Here is a 21,936-nt window from a genome sequence, read left to right on the forward strand (position 1 = left end):
AAATAATTAACAATCAATGAGTCCATCACTGATTCACTCAGTCACTTTAATTTCAGTGCAAATAAACACTTTCACACCATCAGGAATGGTGTTAATAAAGAGCAGTTGGTGCCTGCAAACAGCCCTGAGCTACACGGATGCGAAAAGAAAGTGACACAGTTCAGGTCTTCATTTATAGATGAGCTAAGTTCCCCCACATAGCAGGTGTTTTTCTAACCAAACATCTTGTCTCTCTCTGTTTCTTCTTCACACTCTCTTTCCTCATCACCTCTGTCCTTTCCCTCTGTCTCTTGGGTTACAGCTCTTCAGCTGATGTTAACACATGACCTGTGAAAGCCACCTCAAAGCTGGTTTTGTACTTGTTTTAAATGGAAATTCCTGGGCTGTCTGCAGCTGTTGAGACAATAAGTTTGCCGGTTCTCTGGTGTCTTTTATGATTTTATGCCTGGTTTTATAGTTGAAAAGATCAATTCTGGCTGAGCTTTACAGTAAGACAGGGTGTCATGAAAAAGTAGTTACCACCTCCTTGATTTCTTAGGTTTTTGCATATTTGTCACAATTCAGTGCATCATCAGCCTTGTGTGAAAAACATATTTCCCACAATTAACTGTGATTATGCATGTTTGTTTGAAAGCTGACTTTAATTTCATTAGCCACACTGAAGCCTAATTAAAGCCACTTAAACAGAATCTTTCTGACAAAGTGAAGCAGGTAAAAGATCTCAAAAAGCATCATGCCACAATCTAAAGAAACAGCTGAGAATCAAAGTCATTGACATCAATCCATCTAAAAAAGCGTTTCATTTTTATAAGGCTCTGGGACGCCAGCGAACAACAGAGACAGCCATTATCCAAACTTTGTGAACCTTTGTGAAGTAGTGAAGCTTCCCAGCAGTGGCCATCCTACGACAATGACAACAACAGAGACTCAATGACAAATCAAAGAAACCAGAACAACATCTAAAGAACTGCAGGCCTCACTTGCCTCAGTTCAGTGTTCACAATTTAGCAACAAGAGAGAAAGTGCACATCCATGGGAGAGATCCAGTATGAATAAATCACTAGTGACCAAAAAGAACACAAAGGTTCATCTCAGATTTGTAAAAAACCCATCAAATGTTTTGATGATTCCCAAGGCTTTTAGAAAATATTCTGCAGACTGAAGAGACAAATGCTGCTTTATAAAAAGAACATCATAAAGTCAAACATGGTGGTGGTAGTGTGATGGTCTGGGGCTGTGTTTCTGCTTCAGGATATCAATAGAAGTGCAAATCAGATCGTAAGGTGTCGCTCATGCATCTGCTTCACCTGCACGGAGATGGTCATGTGAGGTAATGAAGAGTGAATTATTTGTGCAACCTACAGTAAGTTCAAAAAACTGCCATTAAACTTTTTTCTCTCCATTGCACAAAAAGCACAAAATAAGAATACAGAATCTCAACACTGGGTCTGGTGACCTTTGACCAATTATTCTGTTTTCCTCCTTTTTTAAGCAACATGACAAAGTTCAGCTTTAATCCCACGTTGTTGTGTGGGAGTCAGGGAGAGACCCCCAGGGTTAAAAATATCAACTGGTCATATGGTTACCATGGTAATGTGAACACGAAGTACCTGGGGGAGGTTTACTTGATGGATACTGATCAACCCACACACTGCAGACCACATAATTTCTCCTCATACATGGCTTCCACCCAACTATTATGCTTGTTTGATGTCTCCTCAGGTAATTGGTATGTGTTTGTCTGAGGTGGGGCCCCTGCTTTTTGTAGCTGCGGGCTGGAGGGGACATTTTATATCCCTCTAAATAAAACGGAATTTATAGCTTTGGACACTCCCTCCTTCCCGCTTTTAGACTGAAGCGATTTTGTATGCTGTTTTTTGGGGCATGATTAATTAGTGTTTATAGCACAATAGAGCTGTATGCCAAGTGCTTGCTTACTGTTGTGTTGAGTTTGTCTTCGAGATTTTTTTGGAATCTTTACCTTGAAATAAAATCGTGAATGTAGACTTTTACAGTAATTCTGTGCTATAAAAATAAAGTTAAATGAATGGACTGTTTTAGATGGATCAGACCAAACGTGAAATGCTCACTCTAGCTGCAAATATTAACAGGGAAATGTTGAACCAAGATACTATGTCTGTAGTTTTTATTTGAGCATATGGTGGGACATTAAGCGAGGGTCCTCCCTTAGGAAATTTTAAGTGTCATAAACTTAACTTTATGAATTTCTTCACCAGTGTATGCATGGAAAACAAAACACATAGTGGATTACAATGCAGTGATTCTCTCTGGTATTCTCCATCATTTTTAAGAGTAATTGTCAGCTTTTGGCGCATAATTACCTTTACCTCAGAAGATTCTGTGGTTAAACCTTATTTTTGCATGAATATTTTATGTTTAATATTTATATTTTGGGAGCAAATTGCTTAAGAACAAACACCTGCCTGCTCCAGAAGTATTCTTTGCTTAGTAATGTTATCGTGTTTTCCCAAAATAAACCATCTGCTTCCTTAATGTTTTACGGGGAGGAAGAGATTAGGGCAAGTGCATGTTCTAATTGTTGGGTGGATGGGGCTTGTCTTTTGGGCACAGCTGTGCTCGACAGCTACAAAAGTCTTTTAAAAAAAGACTTTTCCACAAATAATACAAATAAAAATAAGTAAAAAATAAAAAATGAGCATGTTGTATTCCATATGGTCACTCTTAAGCAGTAAAGATGAATACAAGTCGTTACGATCGTGCACAAATCACCCTAAACCCCACGAGTCAGCTACAGCCAGCTGCTCGCTCAGGGAGCCGGAGTTCCTCGAAACCCCCGAGAGGCAGTGGCTGGTGATCCCTCCTCACCGCCGGCCAAATCTCTCCCTTTCTCCCTCCCTTCCCTTATCTCTCCGCCCCCACCTTCCCTCTCTTCTTCACTCCCTCTGTGCCTGGAAGGACGTATGCGGATGGAGCAGAGTCGCGGCGTCTCCTGGAGCTGATCCAACCATCCCGTCTGAGGCGGTCGTTTTGTGGCCCCCGCCCCCTAGTGAGGTTTCTTGCACGGCGCACGGTGGAGAAACCAGACGGCCTTTCCCGCTCTGCGCCGTCGACCGGCAGAAAACAGCGTGCCAGGTAACGTGACGCACCACAAAAAAGAAGCTGGCACATAACTGAACTTCTCTCCCAGTGTGCCATGTGCCCACTCTTCTGAAGTAGACTTTTACCTCTGCCCGGAGAAGCCATACGAGACTTCATAGGTCGATGTCGTCATCCCTTTTCTGGGTTTCATGTTGTTGTCACTACTGATGATGTAATTATTTTTTTTCAGTTGGATCTGCGTTCTGCTGCTGCTGCGTCGCACCTCTCGAAGTGAGAAGACTCGCTCTGCCAATGTGCGTCCCCAGCATCGCAAACTTGGATCGTCGCCTCTTTTCGCGGAAAGACTCATCTCCACCTCTGAAAACCTTTTGTCACTGCTGACTAACGATGTATTGACAAATTGTGTGACACTGTATGGATACTTTTTTTTATCCCCTAACTGGCTTTTACTAAACTGTCAGACGTCAACTTCTCCCTTGCGGATGAAGCTTTGCTTGCTCTGTCTATGTGAAAGTGCGTCGGGCATAACCGGAGTGCGCACACGTTTAATTCATCGCGGCGGGAGCATGGGATTTTAAACTACAGCATGTGGAGTCGTTCCTAAGGACCGCATCGCTGCTCTCCGTGGGTGTATGGAGAAGAGCAGCCTGAGAATGACAGGCGGAACCCGGGAGGCGCCGGTGAACATCTCTCCGGCGGTGGCGGCCAACGCAGAAGGCGAGGAGATCGAGGTTTTGGAAAGTACCGAAGTCATCCCAGTGGCTCCAGAAGAAGTAGGTCTACACAATGTGGCGTCAAGTGAACACATGACCCCTGTAACCTTTTGACATTTTCACAGTTATGAATCAGGACCTTCAGCTTCTTTTTCTTTGAGCGAAGTTAAACACAGTCCCTCTAAAATTAATTTCAGAAAGTCATTTGTCCCTAAATTCAGTGGCACAACTGACAAAAACAAGCGTTTTACAAAGACACGAGATGAAATTTAAAATACTGTTTATTCTTTTGAGAGCCGAGTTAGTAAAAGCACCCAGCACTTTGCTTCATCTTTTCCAAAGACACACGCACACAGCATACTACCTTTTACACATAATGAGGCACACTTTTGGTACCTTGTTATCTTTTGCTGCGGCTCATTGACCGTAATGATCAGATAATAGCTGCATGTGATCGCAAGACTGCAATAATGGCAAATGCTTAGTGAAGGAAGCCCTTTTGGCCGAGATTCATCATTATCAAACAGGTGCTTCCCTCCTGTCTGGTACCTGTTTCTGAGTTTATTTTTCTTCCCATCTATTCCTCTTATTCATTGCTTCACACACTCTTTTTCTCTTTTTACTTGTCTCAGCAATGGAAGTCTCTGTTTGACAAGGTATGTATCACAACCTTTAGTCCTTTAGGCTTGACTTTTCATATGCATGTTTCACTCATCGTGGAACTGTGTTGTCTCTGAAGGTGCTCATCTGTGTGTGAACTGTTGGTGACCTATGTCTTAATCTTTATTATCCGCTCCAAGCAACACAGATATATTAATCTGTTAAAAACGGCATTGTCTTGCTTAAAGGTCATGAAACATAGGAAAGATTTAGCAAGATCAGGATTGCAGGATTGCACCAGAGGCAACGATATTTAATATTAAAAACTCCATATTTAGTGCGCTTTAGTGTGAATTGCCCATGGATCATGACCTTATCATTGTAAATGTGCTGTAACAGTGGCTTAATCACTAACAGAAGTGATTTAAACCTGCGCTGGGGGAATTTGCAAACTGGTAAAGGAAATGACTACAAAAACAAAAAAAACCAAAACCATTTAGATTTTAGAAATATGATGCAAATATTTTCTGTTCAGCTATCACAAGTGCCTACTTAATATTTTTTATAGTTTCAAAATACTGCTAAACTTTGATCAGTTCCACAAAAAAGTAGCATCAGAGTTTCATGGGGTTAATTGACTTGAATCCTGAGTCTTTTTTCCCTCCAGTCCCAGTTTATGAATTAGGATGAGTTGATAAATATATTTTCAGATCAAAATCTTGCCTAGTGCAGCTTTAAATCCTTCGCCCGCTGGGTATGACGGCATAACGTGTAACCAGGTCGAATCGCTGTCAAACCAAACTCGTGGAGAAGTGGGGGCTGTGGTGGGTGTGTCATTAACTGATATCGGCCCCAGTAATACAATTAGGACGATACACCTGGATGGATTGATCTGTGAGTCAGAGCAGTCTTGTAAGAAACACATGCCACCATGCACACACACATGCACAGACACACACAACCGAGAAACCCCAGGAGAAGAGAAACAGCGACTGGCTGATCATGCAAGCAGCAGGTCTGACAGGACTGACAGACGGCAAACGAGCCCCCCTCTATCACACAAACACACGCACACTTATGCCCACACAGCTTGCAGTGTGTGCGACTACTGCATCACCTGCTCGGCATAGGGCCCCCCACTTTCTCATGTGGGGAATTGTGTGCATATTTATGTGTGTGTGTGCGTGAGTGCAGTGGTCAGCTGGGATTTTTAGGGTTGAGACTGAGGCTCGTGTCAGCCTCACTTTTAAGGGGGAGACAGAGGTCCCGTGGGATTATGGTGTGTGTGTGTAAGTGATGGCGGCATTAAGTGGGCCTCTCAAGCCGCTGTCTCCATGTGTGCTGCACAGCTTGGAGTTTCCTCAAGTGGGCGTCGGTCAGAAAAAAAGCAAATGGCAGGGTCTCTACTCACCGTGGTAGCAACAAATATCCTTTCACTCTTTCGGTCTCCTTTCCTTCTTGGTTCACACAATGAGTTGGTCCATTTGTCAAGGGGCTGACCTCGGGGACCCCCAGCTTCTGTGAAGCAACAAGAGAAATGATGGGCCACTGAAGACCAGGAAAAGAAGGCTTTTAATCCACCCTGGCAGCCCGTGTTACTGCATGTGGAACAAAAGATGAAAGCTACTGAAAAACAAAGAGCAAGATCCAAAGATTTATGAGTAAAGATACACATTTCAAAGTTCATCTGTATGTGTGGAAGTCTATTTCATGTGTTGGATACTTTATTTGGCAAATATAAGATGTGAATGAATAGAAATATGTATGGTTCAGAGATGTGGAACAAGAGAAGAGAGGGGTGTGACATGCAACAGGTCACCAAACAAGTTTTCAAAACAAAGAAAAGTCATGACTTAGTGGACTGACCGGTAAGAGGTCAATCAAGTACAGGTAACAAAGTCCTTTCTTCACGTTTATAACATATTATCATCGTATTTGAGGACAGCTGAGAACATCTCTCGATTTTAAACAAAAAAAAAAAAAGAGCAGTTTTTCTTGGCTGACAGGTTGTATACATTTGTTTCTTTAAAAGATATCCCAGTATGTAAACTTGAAAATGTCTCACGAATGAAAATCTCACCTTCTAATAACTAGATGTTACAAATCAGCTAAAAATACAGCATCTAATGTTGAGGACAATGATGCATCTTTTCTGTTAATCAGTCCTGACACCTCTGTATGGTCTCGACAGCGCACATTTTATCCTGTCATCTCTCTCAGTGATGTTTGCACAGCAAAGAAACTACAGGATCATTTTCTCTCATTCTTTTCAGCCTCACTCTTTGGCTTTGCTCCCAACTCTTTAAAGCAGTTTGAGCTGTGTAAAAAAAAACCAACCCTTTGCCATCCTATCAATTTTACCAGCTCCCACGTGACTCTGTACATACAGCTATCATTTCTGGATTTCAGACCATTGGGGACAGGAATCAAAGTGCTGCGTTGCTCCGTTTCCCCCTCACTCCTCTCTCCAGTCCCTGGAGAGGATTTTGTTGCTGTATAAGTGCTTTCTTTCTCTGCACACAGGAAGCAAGAGAGCAAACCTCAGAATGCTTTGATTCATGTTTCCCATCGCCTGAAACAAACATCGAGACTCAACACAGACACAGGCGATATCTAATGAAGCAGAGGAGATGCTGTTAGCGCAGACAGCAGCTGCACTGCCCTCGCTCTCCCTCATAATCAAAGTGTCCCAGCCTCTGTTTGTCCTCTAGACACACAAATCTGAAAAGGCTGCAGTCATTGTAGCGTGATTACACACGGCACATGTCATCAGAAGAAAAAGAAAGGGCCCTTTACAGATTCTTCTTTCTACCCTGACTGATTTGCACACCAGAGCTCAGATAATGATGTTTCTTTTTTTTCTTTTTCTTTTTTTGAAGGTTTCTGTGGATTTAATCAATCCAGTTTATGTCTAGGATTTATTTGATAAACCATATTAAGCATGTTTAAATCACACGGTAAAATGGAGGAAACAAATTTGTTTTGCTCAGCCGGGGAAGGCACATCAGATGGCTTTTTATGTGTGACTGGGAGCGCTAAAGATTTCTTTTTCAACCCGCTGGTAAAAAAAGTGTCTAAAAAGCGTCTCTCTCCTTTAGCTGCCTTGACCTAGATGGTGATTTTCTTACAATATTGATTGCGAAGAGCTACGTACACACAGCAAAGACTCAAAGTTATTATTTACCGGGGCTGGGACTATATCTGCGTTTGCGATTGCTGATAGTAGAAGTCCCCAGATGTACTGATTGCGACGTGGCTCAGCTCAAATGAGATGAAGCACCTGTAAAGGCAGGATATATACAAACCATAGATTGTCTTCCTCTTCTTTAGAAACTTTTCTTTAGCTAACTCTCGACTGAAGACGCACAACAGGATCGTTTGTCAATTCTCATAAATTGTCAGTGAATACTAATACATCTTTGATTCTGTGTGTGTGTTTGTTTATGTGCAATCCATAAGTGTGTCCACAGATGCCTTTGTGTTGACAGCATGCTCCCAATGCCACTTCGAAAATCCCCCAGGCATGCGCCCACAGGAGCTTAGTGATTAAACACTTTCACATGTCTGCATACTTTCCGTGAAAGTGTTTCCCTTTTAACTTCATGGTTGGTGGCAAAGAAAATCCCAAAACAACTGACTGGAGCCACATAAATCAATGTCTTATAGTTCTTTTAGGAAGGTTGTCTAGCTGGGGAGATACAGTATACAGTACATGTCATTTCTTTTTATTCTTCCTGGAAAATGGGAAGTAGATACAGTTATTTATCAAAACGTGAGGAAAAAACAAAGTTTGTTCAGTTCTAATGAGCTTGAAATTAGTATGTGGTATGACTGCCTTTATTCTTCATCACAGCCTGAACTCTTCTTATTTCTGGAAGTAGTCTTCAGGAACAATTCTCCAGGCCTCCTGAAGGAGATTCAAAGCTCTTCTTTGGATGTTGGCTGATTTTTTCTTTCACATTTTCTGTAAAGATGATCCCAGAGAGGTCACAGCTCCGGGGAGGCCAATCAATGACTGATATTGTTCCATTGTGTGCCTTTCTGTCCAGGTATGTTTTTACTGCACTGGCAGTTCATTTGGAATCATTGTGCTGAAAGATGAAGCCATTGCCAATCACACTGTTTACAGATGGTGTTGCATTTGGTCAAATCTGAATTCATAAATCCATCAATTTCAAAAGATCCCCAACCCCACTGTCTAAAATGAACGAGCCTTCACCGTGTTTTCCAGATGGCTGTAGACTCTCACTGTTGGGCTTCTCTCTCCTGACCTCTGATTATTTGAACCAAGAATGTCACATTTGGATTCATCACTCCATAAGACCTGTTACCAGTGATTTTCAGTCCAATTTGTGTGTCATTTGGCATCCCTCAGCCTTTTCTCCCTGCTTCACTTCCTTAAGAATGGATTCTTGACAGCCATCCTTCATTTGGGACCATTTCTGATGAGGCTTCAGTGAACCATAGATGGATCAACTGAAGGGCCAACTCTAGCAAGGCCTTTGTTGGATTGTTATTATTATTTTTTGTTGCTGTTTTTCTTTTGGATGTGGCTTGAAGATACTGCTCATCTTCTGTAGTGTCTTTTTCTTCACCTTCACATGTCCAGTTTCCTCAAATTATTTAGTGACACGCGGCACACAAAAATATTGATCAATGGCTCTTCAATAATCATGTTTTTGGTGAAGAAAAAGTATCAGATGATGTTATTTTTGGAATTTAAAAAAATAGATTCAGCTAAATAATTGGAACACATTTTGTGTTTTAGCGACATGCTGCAAATAACGAAATACCTAAATACACAGAGATTGGGTCTTTGCTAAGTTGTCTGTTAAGTCTAGAAAAAAAGGTTCATCCCTTGATTTAGGTTCCTTTTTTGTGCTTCAATGATTCACAGCTCAGTGTAAAGTGATTTAACAGTGAAAATGGCCAGGTATAGGGATTGGCAACACGTTCTCACTTGAACATAAGCAAAGAAGTGGATATGTCAAAAGAAAAACTTCAGGAAAGTGTGGAGAATTATTGCTCAACAACAATAAAATGACAAGCAAGTCTGACTACATGGTAGCAAAATCCAAATAAATTAGACTGGCTCAATACTTTTGCACATTAGTGTATATTTTCCTGTAAACTGCTGGTTAGTGCCTCCTTCCTCATGACCCGTATATTATAAAAGATGTCAAGCATGACTGATCGAGGGGAAACCACGAACTTTGTGAATGATGGGCGTAGCCTCCTAGCATCATATACTGGATTTGGGCTCTGGTTCAACGTTAATGTTTTGGCCACCAATGCTGTCGTTTTTTTGGATGCCAGAACTTACCACATTTGGATGAGAGAGTGGAATTAAACTTGGTTAGTGAGCTGCATTCATAAATACTATGGCTGCAATGCACAGACACATATCTTATAATTAGTGTTAAGTAACATTCAAACACGGGGTCACCTAATTCTAGTATGCAGATAAACAAGTTATCAAGCAAAAATCATAAAGGTGATATTTAGCAACTCTGTTGCCACTTAATCTGAAACAATGCACACCATAGGAAACAAGGATATCATGTTGTCTGAGTAAATGAGCGAATGGTCCACCACCCAGTTGACTGGCACTTAATGGAAAGCCAACTGGGAAGCCTCAGCTGCTATTAGCGGTGCATGCAGGGAGAGGATGTCTCGACACGCCCCATCAGTTTTACTTACACTAAAAACAGAAGGAGGTTTAGACAATGAGATCATGAACAGCAGTGAATGAATCTAGTGGTAGTTAGGTATTGTGTTTGAAGAGGGTAAGGCCTGCATCATTTCAAAGAATGGCACCCGCAGACTGTAAAGGATAAATCATAAGGACCTTTGCCGCTCCCCATTTTCAAGAAATCTGAGACTAGATCAGATGGTCAATGTTTGACCAAAATATTTCCAGGACAGGCGTTTTTTCCCTGTATTTGTACCTTTTATGTCCTTGATATCAATTAGCTTCTAATTGCTTTCTGTGTATAAATTTACTTATTAGTGTTTCTCTCTTTTATCCACATTATTTTTAGTATCCTGATGTGTTTATGAGCCTAATTGCCTCTGACACATACACAGATGGCGAGGTCACAGTTTGCTGACCTGCTCATCCAACGGCACACATGTGATTGACACCAGCTGAGTCCTGGAGATGAGCCAACGACAAACACTTTTTGAAGTGTGTTGTCTCGATTCAGGATCCTGAAAGCAAAATACACTCCGCCTCATTTTTATTGCAAAGCGCCTGGCCTGTGCGGCGATGAAATAACAGAGAGAGCCTCAAACATTTTCATTGAAAGATTTAATCAGTGCTCATCTTTCCCCCACTCCTTTGCCGCTCCCCTGCTCAGCTCTAAATAGATTTCCTTAATGAAAGGCACAGTTCCAGTTGGCGGAGTGTGAAAACAGTTTCTGCTTTTATGCAGAGGTAAAAATAGCCGCCTTGTCTGTCGATCTGTAAATGAGAGATAGACGATGCACCGGTTTATTTGTAATTGGCTACAGTGTGCAAAACACAGCAGTGGCATGAATCCGAGGTGTCTCTTTTGATAGCTGAATGGCTCGGTAATTTGGCAACCTCCATATGCCGTGTGTTTGCATGCATGTGCATCTAGTAGATTTGTACACACCAGTCCTGAGAATGTAAATCCATTACTAGAAGTCAAGGGAGGGCAGTGAAGAAGGCGGGGTATGCCTATTGCCTTTTAGGACCAGTGTCAGTGCGTACATTCTGATGGGGCTTCTTCACAAATCATCCCTGACTGGTCTGCTTTCTACATTCTCTTTCATCTCACTTATTACCTCTCTGTCTCTTGTCTCGTTCTTCTGAAATGCGATTTGCCATCAGAGTTAAGTGGATGACACTGCAGATGTGACAAGGCTTCAGTCTCTGTCTGCTCATCAGTGCTTTTATTTAATCTCTTTCCATTAGCTCTGTTCACAGATCCACACATCACCATGCACTAGCTCATCAATGATACAATAACAGCCCAAAAACTGAAGGGCTACAGACGAAAAACATCAAATCAGTGGCTGATAAAGGAGCCTGAGGTATTGTTTTCAGCAAGGCTACATATATTGTGATTGTGAGCCGAGTGCGTGTCTATGTCACTGCTGACACAGCTCACAATAAGCTATTTTTTGTCTGGAAGATCACGTTGTAGTCTCTCTAGCTGTGAGATTGTGAGAGTTTTGGCTGAAACTGGGTTCTAGTTTGTTCCTGAATGATGGCTTTTGTTGGTAACTTGTCATTTTTGCACTGTTTTTAACCATTAATGCGGTGGCATTTCTCAACACCACTTATCAATGTTGGGATGGTTTAGTTAGCTCTGATGGTTAAAACAGAAGAGTTTAATTTTAAGAGAAAAGCTTGGTCCCGCTCTGTGCTGTATGTGCCAGCATGACATAAACTCTGGATCCTTTATTGCTCAATGTTACGCTTGTAGGCTGCCTGCAGTCAGCCCGCAGGCTCTGGCCTAAGCTACACAAAATGACTGTTTGATTGTTATGGTCCTGTTAAGCCACTGGGCTTTGCATAGGGCAAAGCACATCCAGTGTGCTCCCGAAAGCCAGCTTAACCTGCAAACACGATTTATACGTGAAAAAAAATCTTTTCATGTTGCAGCATGAAAAGAATTCTCCAAATTCTCCTTTTCTCCTTATTTATTCATCATAATAAATCATAATAACAAGATTTAGCTATCAGCCAATGTTCGGACATCAAACAAACACATTTGCTTACTTTGTTTAGTCTCAGGTATCCAGACTTGTTTTGTCCTCTCCTGCTTTACACAAGCATGTTTTACTGTCATCTTTTATTTGTTATTTGAACAAAAGTGCCAAAAGGATTTGCTTTTTATAATTATCAAACAGGAATACAACCTTGAAAATTATAGAAGAAAATAGATAGATCTATCTTTTTCAACACAGCCAATTAGCAGGCATGCTGCAAAAGGTTTTAGTGAGAAAAAAATAACCAAAGCTTATTTTCACCCATAAATAAAGCCAATCTAAGGTGTGAGATTTCAAAAATTCTGTTTTTTAGGTTTGAAAACCAGATTTAAGGGGCAATCGCAAAGGAAGCACTTTGCTCAATGTACATCGCTTTGTTGCTGACAACTGGTAGCTTCTAGGCTCGAGGTTGCTCTACACTTTATGGCCAAAAGTATTGGGTTGCACCTCTTAATCTTTGAATTCAGGTGTTTTTGGTCCAGTTGTCATAGATCAAAGTCAAAGTCAAAGTCAACTTTATTGTCAATTCTGCCACATGTACAGGACATACAGAGAATAGAAACTTCGTTACTCTCAATCCCTAGATAAAATAGAAAATGAACATTTAAATATAAGAGTGATTAAAAATGCAAGTAAAATATTTTAAAGTAAAAATTAAATAATATAATACAATTTTACATATAACAAGAAAGCTATACAATATACAATATAAGGGTAATATTTCATGATCAACTATAACTGATATTATTGCAGTGTGGAACATAGCATATATAAAAAAGATGGAGTCATCAAGTCAGGTTAACTCATGAATCATTATTCACTTTTACTAAACAGAAAGCACAACTCAAGTATCAACGCGCATAATAGATCATCAACCAGAAATGCCAGTGCTCATGAGAACAATTCCACTGAAAGAAATAGATCTCAGCTCAGCTGAGAAGTGGCCGATTTTATAAAGTCAAGAACAGAGTTTCCGAGTGAGGTATGTTGAGGTGCTTAGTGTGTAAGAGTCATGAATGCTCTGCTGACTCAGTAACTGCAGCATTCCACATATCCTCTTTCATTAACATCAGCATAAAGACTGTGCACCAGGAGCTTCGTGGGATGGGTTACCTGTAGCCATGAGGCTGCTGTAGGTGTACAGTCCTTTATGATTATTGGTAGGTATTTTCTATATCTCATTTTAAAGTTGAGAAAAGCTTAAAGCCCTGTCCACACAGGAACTCAGTTACATTCAATGACTTCAAGAGAGGATGGGCGAAATAACTGCAAAGTGGGCGGGTCCAATTTAAACTTTTCTCAATGTTGAGGCAAATGATTGAGAGCGCAGGATAGCACTCATTGACATATGACAAGGTAGTAAATAAATGAGAGGGTTACCTACAGGAATGTCCACTAGTGATCAACCATCAGCGACAAAGTGATGCTTGATGAGTGAATCCCACTCATCAAGTGGACGGGCTTAACTCAGGATCATCCACTTTGCGTTGCCTACAGTTGTTTCACCTGTTGTCGTTTAAAGTTGATCACGCACGGAGAAACAAATGTAATAAAATATACTTATTCTCTTATTTACTTTATATATGCGCTTACATTTGTATCGTTCAAGACACTAAGTGCGAACCATTTTGTCCAAACCAATCAGATGTAGAGATGCTCCAAAGTCACAAATGTAAGATGGCAAAAACTCATTTAGATAAGAGGATACATTTGAACACTCAATATTCACTTTTTCTTTGTAGGTATTGATGATATACAATATGAGTTACAGAAGTAGTCATATGAAGAAATTAAAAGCTGTAAAAATCTTGCTCATTCTTCCACAGATGACAGCTAGTTTACTTTCTTCGTCTATTTCAACGTAGCAGTGCAGGATCACTGTTTAACAGAGTCCGGTTTCCTTGTAGCAGGTCATCACTCTGATCCTCCAGGGGATCAAAGACACATTGCAGGTCCATTCATTCCTCATTGTATCAACAGGTCTTCCCACAGGTTGCAGTTGCAGAGCTGTTGACAGATCTGGTCATGACCCATTACACATTACAGCAACTAGCAGCTGTGTGCGTGTGTGTTTACATGTGTGGCACACTTGTAAGCTAAGCAGTTCTTGAACCTTGTGGCACATGAAATACAAAATGACTCCCTTTTTCTCAGTTTATAGATGTTGTGTGAATGTTCTCCCCAGTGAGATATCAAGAAAACCACAATTTTAGGACGCATTCCTATGCCATAGGCCATGCAGGTCCACAATGAAGCCTTGCAGGTGTGGTGTTGACACAGGTACAATAACCCTGTGTTTGCTGTGTATACCTGTCTGTGTGTTTCAGTGCTCTGATTTCTGCCTCTTCAGTCAAGCACTTCCCATTAAGGAATGTTTCTGACTGAGTGTTCAGCTGAGCCAACTCTTTCATTCCCCTCTCTTCTCCCAGTAGAAGAAGCGTTTAGTGCTCACTAAGACAGATGGCACATTGACAACCACCTCAAACGAAAGCTGACAACTGCTACCGCAGATGTTTAGGCCCATGTGCTGGATTCATAATGCTGGCTGTATTTGCTGAGTTTGAACTCTAAATTGTTTGTTGGCTTTCAGATCACTTTGTCTCACTATGTGCTCAGCTGTCCGTGAAGCGCTGTTCTAACAAAGTGCTTCTCCAGCGACTCCTTGTTTATTCCCACACCTCCTTGTCTCTCCGGAGAGTTTGCAGTCATGACAGACTGTTGTGCAGACAAGAGGAAAAATGCATAATTCAAAGGTAATGGCATTTTTTTCTTTTTTGCTGCTTTTTTTTTTTTTACGCCCACAGTAAAACTTTAGGTGGTGAGCTCAGATCGCATTTTTCTGGATTTACTTCTCTAAATTTACTAAAACCTTTTTCTTAGTTTAGGGGCATTTTCCATCCATACATTTGTCACAAAAACTAAACAGTACTGTGAAAAAAAATCTGAATTTCTTGATTAAAGGTGTAATAGGTGCAATATGTTATTGAAACATGTCCAAAAATACATGGAAATATAGCACATAAGGCAAAAGCAGAGTTTGTTCAATTCTAATAGCCTTAAAAGTCAATATTTGGTATGAAAATCTTTAGAAGCTTAGTGATTAAACACTTTCACATGTCTGCATACTTTCAAGGAAAGTATGCAGACATTTGCTTTAAACATCATGGGTGGTGGCATAGCTGAGAAGATAGATACATGTGCGTGCAATATACAGTACCTGACATTTCTTTATATTTTTTATAGGAAAATGGAAAGTAGATACAGTTATTTATTGAAATATCTGCACACATACATTAAAATATAGTATAGAAGGCAAAAACTAAGTTTGTTCAGTTCTAATGAGCTTGCAAGTCAATAATTGGTGTGACCACCTTTATTGTTCAGCACAGCCTGAACTCTCTTTGTTTCTTTAAGTAGTCTTCAGGAGTAGTTCTCCAGGCTTCCTGAAGGACATTAAAAGCTTTGGATGTTGGCCGATAGTGCTCTGTTGTGTGTTCTTCTATTCATGCTTTTACTGCTTTTGTTGAAAAATAAAGCTGTTGCCAATCAGAACCTTTCCAGATGATAATTCAGGATAAATCAAAATCTGAAGACACTTTTCTATCTCCGTATTTCCATCAGTTTTCACACCAACACCATTCCCAATACCACTGTGTGAAATGCAGCTCCAAGCTGTAGACACTCACTGTTGTACCAGCTTTGAGGTCACGTGACTCTGTTTGTCTCTCATATTTTTCACAAGTTCTGCTAAAGAAATGGGAACAAAGTTTGCCTTTATTTATTTATTTACTTATTTATCTTTTACAGGCTGCTAGCAGTAAAATGTGTACAGACACAATTTAAAACGGATTCTTTTCTATGTATAGACACATATAAGAAAGATAAACACTGGAGCCAAGCAGCCAATGTCCAAAAACCCCTCCAAAACATATAAGACCTCCAGAAAGCCTGGAGAACTCTTGCTCAACACCACTTTAGAAATGAACAGAAAATGTGTCCATTCTCTCTTTTGTCTGTGCTCAGTGGCTTCTCTGGTTTGTGTTCACATGACAACTTTCCAGAAGCAGACTGTATATAACCCCCAAACTGGTGTCACTTTACTTAATAACGCACTTAGAAGAATATAAACAATTTACTTGACACGGTACAGGTGGGACTGTGGGCCCGGACGCTTCGTTATAACTTTTTGCAGAGCAGTTGTTCTCTCTGCAGCCCTCACATCAGGTTCCTCTGTCTGCCACATCAAGATTGGTTAAATAAATTAGGCAGACAAGTGACTTCCCTCAGACTCGGTGCCTGCCCCAGTTTCAAGATCAGGAAGCTGACTTCAAGAAAGGGAGAGAGATGTTTACTGTTTACTAATGTGGGTAATCATAGAGTCACGATTGAGATGATAATATCATCACACATTACCCACAGTAACGATGGTATTGCACTGATTTTGTAGCAATTGATACATCATGGCATCTAAGTAAATAACTAAATAAGAAAATATTTTTAGCAGCTGCATTTTGCTGTCAGCGTGTGTGTGTGTGTGTGTGTGTGTGTGTGTGTGTGTGTGTGTGTGTGTGTGTGTGTGTGTGCGTGTGTGTGTGTGTGGGACCTCAGTAGGTCACATTAGTGGAGAATTCTCTTTAGAGTGTCTGCGTGTTTTATTAGAAATGTTGGTATTTGGTGACAGCACAATGATAATGGTGTCCCTAGAGAAAGTGATACGTGATACTGATACTTAGCCCCATCCTACTGTTTCCTTACTGCTTTCTTATTTTATTTTCAAGTATATAAGGTTCCCTTGCATTTATTTATTGCCATGTTTGATGTTATACCTATAACGTAATGTAATGTAACATTGACCAATAAAACCCCCATAAAGGGTATGCCTTAGGGTGTCATCCTGGTGAATGGCGGTACTTTAAGATTATGCACATCAAGATGACGGTGATGAAAATGCTCAGCATGAGGTTCACTCTGGGATATCATCCACCGATGGATGACATCATAATGGCTTCGTCCATCTTTTGTATACAGTTTCAGAGTAAACCAGAGGAGTTTTGAATGTTGGCAGTTTTAGATTTCAAGAAGAAAGTCAAATTGAAGAAAATGCTTGTAACTTTGGATGGTTTTTATTCAAAAGTTTGAATATTGCAGATAAGAAAGGCAAAACTTTGGAGCTTTTCGTTGTATCTTGGACCAGGACCTGTTGTGTCAGACTGTTCACATCAGGAGAGAGGCTCTGTGAATTGCATTTTTAAGTCAGGAGTCAAGATCATTCACATTTTTGCAGCCTTCTTACTGACTACGTTACCCATACCACAGCAAAGCAAAGGAAGCTTCCTGATGTTTTTATGTGATTCATGACATCGGTGTTTCTTTGCAAAGCAATTACAATGAATATCAAAAAAAGTTACAAAAAAACTGAGATATGTTGAAATTGCATGGGTAGTAATAAAAGTGTACAAAGTGTATTTGGACTATCTTACACTAAAGGAAGGGAATAACTGGCTTTTTAATAGGCTATTATGTAGTGATTTGAGTTTTTCTGCTGACTTTGAACTCTATATAACCTTAAAAGATGAAAAGAGGTTTTACACACTAAAACATAATTTTGTTAGAGAAAAAGTTGTTATGCGTCTGAGAGTAAACGTTAAATATTAGTGGGGTTATTAGAGATTTTGGAGCTTTTATATTTTATATAAAAGCTCTTTTATGTCAACATAACCGCTTGATTTGTTTGGGTGAGAGGATGGGTCAGTAACTCTCAGACATCTTGGGCCAGCCCGGCAGGCTCAGCAAATGTCCAAGGTGAGTGACAGTGCTTAGCTTTCACACAGATACCATCCTGTCTCCCCTGTGTCGTCTTACAGGGCATCGATGCCAAAGCCTGCCAGCCGGTCCAAAGTGCTGAAGTGGCTAACAGTGCCAAGGGCAAAACCACATCACAGCGTGCAACACAAAATTAGACAAACAGGATCTGCAGCCATTGTAACTCCTTAACTTTCTGATTTGATGTTTACTGAATTCTAGCATCCTTTTGAATATTAGCATTGATACTGCTGACTGCTGCAGTGGCATCTGTTCATAAAGGGGTAAATAAGATAAACTGCACACTGAATCATTCAGGTTATAAAACATAATCCAGACGTCCTGCATGTAATTTTGCAATGAAGGCCCATGGTAAAATACAGGGCATGAAATTAGGTCATAGATGGAGTTGTTCCCACTGATGATAAAAATTTCAGCAGTTTTTCAGCAGTGTTTACTATGAAGCATGAGCTTCAGGGAAGATACTTTGATTCCCTTTCTCTCATGGTTGGACAGGCGTAACTGTTTTTAGACAAAATATATTTTGTACTCAAAGAGAATAGCCTGTGTTGTTCAGCACTGGGGGGAAAACTGTTGCCATAGTTTTACAGCACAGTAATGTCAGACTGTGTGTTTAATTAAGATATTAGTAAGAAATAATAAATCGCTGCTGTAAGTTAGAATAGATCTCGGGCTTGATCCTAGATCTCTTATGGCACTTGCTCATTACATGGACACAAGTTGTAAATTTATAGATTTGATGGTTGGGTTTGTTGATGGCAAGAAATTGCATCTTACATTTTCATTTCAGTTTCTCAACTCAGACCTATAATGCAGACACAGCGGGGCTTATCTGAGCTGTTTTTGACTCTCATGGCTCAGCTATGGCACTGGCAGATGCTGTGTGGGTCTGATGTGCCCCAGTTGTCATGTGAAAATGAAAGGTTTCACAGGGCTCTATGCAGTCCTGTAAAAATATAAGTATAACCGTACTGTTTCCATAGGAATTTAGAGTGTAAGTTGCAGCACTGGTGTAGCTTATCAAATGCACATCATCAGTTATCATAAAGGGTGACTTCCTCTATCAAAGCAGATGTTTTAGCAGTTTGCTGGTCTGGAGCCTTTAAGTGTGTTTTAACACAATGCCACAATCTTCCCAGGAGTGGACATCCCAGCAAATTCACCCCAGTACTCAGAGAAACTGTAGCAGACTCAAGAGCTACATCTCAGTTAGTAGTACACTTAGAAAAAGACTGAACAATTATGACTTATTAGGAATGGTTTGCAGGAGAAATCTTCTTCTCTCTAAAACATGACATCATGGCTTAAGTTTAAGCCGAAGTTGTATCTGAACAAACCAGAAGACTTGATGGAACAAATGGAACAATGCCCTTTGAATACATAAGTGTAGAATGGAGATGTTTGACCAGAATACACATCGCCACATTAGACAAAAACCAAACACAGCATATCAGCAGAAACACCTCATACCAGCTGCCAAGCACGGTGGTGGACGGGTAATAACTTGGGCTTGTTTTCCAGTAACCTTGGCATCTTGCAGTCATTGATTAGACCATGAACTCCTCTGTATAGCAAAGTATTGTAGAGTCAAATGTGCAGCCATCTGTCCAATAGCTAAATTTTGGTCCAAAATTGGACCACGCAACAGGACAGGGATCCCAAGCACAACAACAAATCTACAACAGAATAGCTGAAAGGGAAAAGCATCAAGGAGCTGCGATGACTCAGTCAACGTCCAGACTTCAGCCTGTGGTTGGATCTTTTCATAAATAAATGATTGTAAATCTCCATGAATCAAAGCACCATTGTAAAGAACAGGGGACTAAACCTGTTATGCAGTTATGTGAGAGACCGATGAAGTCATGCAGAAAATGACTATTTCAACTTGTTGCTGCTAAAAGTGTTTCTACAAGCTATTGAACTATGGGGCGTACTTGCTTTTTCCACAGGGCTACAATGTCCTGCACCAACTGTATTTTTCACATGACGGTAAAATTAATGAATGACTGAACTTTGGCTATTAGACACACCCTGAATAAAGACCCACCAGTCAAGAACATAAAGGACTAATAAAGCTTACTGCATTTGATCCTAACATTTCACTATCTGTGGAGAATTTACCAACACTGAGTCTTAGTGTGTTGTTTAATTTAATATCTCTTGAACTCACTGCAGGGAGATAATTTTCAGCTTAGTAATTCTCATTTAAGGCAAATTGAGGACGGGAATTACTGCTGTGCTAAAAACTGGGAAATGTCATGACTGATTATTATAACTGTTAGATGAAACACAATAAAATTACACTGTTAACCAAACAGTATTTAATATAGATTGGTCACATTATGTCACTGAATAGGGACTATATTTTGGCTGACTGAGATACAGTCTCTCAAATAATTGTTAGCATGGGGGAACATCCTTAAACAGGCCTTTTATGTATAAGGATACACAGTGGTCAGAGGTTGAGATAACAGAGGCTTTTCAAATAGATAATAGGCAACATAGAAATTTTCATATAGCTTTTACTGTTGTAAATTGAGCTGAATTAACCTTCAACAATAGAAAACATGCAAAGTGCAGATATTTCTAGATATGGATTGAAAAGCTTTTAAAAGAAATAAATAGTATTGGTGGATCTTCAACGTTGCTTTTTTGTAGTTGTAATGTGTTTGTGTTCAGCTTACCTCAATAATTAGTCAGTGGATCTAAAGTTAGCTCCGTTCCTGTAAAAAATCAGAATTTGATATGTTGTAGTCAGAATGAATGTTACTCAGCTTTCAGCTTATTACTCTGTCCGGATTTGTTGCGATCACTTTTGTGCTGTGGGGCAGTAAAAACCTCATTTATTGCAATCTCAAAATCTTTTGTATATCCACTTGGTCTCGTAGTGCTGTCTTGAGTGCTGACACTAACCGTAAGGATAACATAAGAGGGAATTGCTGTAACCTGACATTAAGTGAGAGAAGATTCATTTCACAGCATTGATAATGGAAGATTCTCAGCCTGTAAATCCATCCCTAATCCTTTGCCAGCCCAGTGGGGTATTTGCGTTTTTATGTGGTTGTGTCACTTCCAAATGTGGCTGTAGTGATCACAGCGCATCCTTAATGCATTTTGGTGCAGTCGCTCTGTTTACTTGGAATCAGATCAAACAAACTGCATGTTAATGCTGAGTGTGAAAACAGGGCCTGTTCTGTGACAACACCATCACCTTGTCTCCTCTGTTGCAGTGTTTAGTAGAAATCTTCTCAGAGTTACAGAAGGAGATGGGGGTATTTTTATGGTCGTCACTGGGTTTGCTGAAGCCACATTTGCAGACATAGTGGCTCGTCAGAGTGCCTGTCAGAGTCTGACACTGAAGTTGCCATTAGATAACGCTTATCTCCTTCAGGGGAAAAACTGCCAAGGTTACGATAACTTACAGTTCAAATTCAGGCGGAACGAGAATCCATATTTATTATTTTTACAACAGTCTTTCTGAAATAAACTTCACTTTTTAATGAGGTATTTATGTGTGTGCAATCACATATGACATATAACAGACAGTCAACACAGGATTACATAAAGTGCAATGTGCAAGAATTGCAAAAAACAAAACAAAACAAAGACAGTGCAACACCAGACAGAACAGAACAATGCAGGCACAAGACAGTGTGGACACAACAGAGCAAACATGTGCACACACAACAGTATGTGTGTGTGTGTGTGTGTGTGTGCTTGTGTACTCTAATGAAATCTGTGCATGGATCTTATTATTTCGACTCTTTCTTATTCTTCAGTGAGGATATTGTGGCAACATTGGTGATTCAACTCAGACTGGGAACAGAAAAAGTGTCAAACGGACTCTTTTGCTTACTTTTCTTCAGAACTTGAAGATATGTAGATATGAAGATATGAAGATGCAAGAAAAGGTCAGGAGAGAGTTAACTTAGTTTGGCACAACCCCCCCCCCCCCCCCTCTTCTCATTTCAAAAAGGCT

The 21,936-nt window shown here is 40.3% G+C and overlaps 1 protein-coding gene across 2 annotated transcripts in view; it reads left to right on the top strand.

Annotated features, from left to right (window-relative positions):
• The first annotated feature begins 1,609 nt into the window (after positions 1-1,609).
• rhbdl3 (rhomboid, veinlet-like 3 (Drosophila)) overlaps positions 1,610-21,936 on the top strand; it is a 75,054-nt gene continuing 54,727 nt past the window's right edge. Inside the window, exons 1-3 of one of the 2 annotated variants that reach the window (XM_005748961.1) lie at positions 1,610-1,722; positions 2,938-3,114; positions 3,311-3,854. In XM_005748961.1, coding sequence (XP_005749018.1) covers positions 3,714-3,854 — 141 coding nt within the window. In that variant the 5' untranslated portion in view covers positions 1,610-1,722; positions 2,938-3,114; positions 3,311-3,713. Of the gene's footprint in view, positions 1,723-2,937; positions 3,115-3,310; positions 3,855-14,861; positions 14,888-21,936 lie in introns of those variants that run through there. The other variant, XM_005748962.1, reaches the window with a different exon arrangement.

Source organism: Pundamilia nyererei, unplaced genomic scaffold, assembly GCF_000239375.1.
Source record: "Pundamilia nyererei isolate P.nyererei 1_Seehausen unplaced genomic scaffold, PunNye1.0 scaffold00234, whole genome shotgun sequence".
NCBI lineage: Eukaryota > Metazoa > Chordata > Actinopteri > Cichliformes > Cichlidae > Pundamilia > Pundamilia nyererei.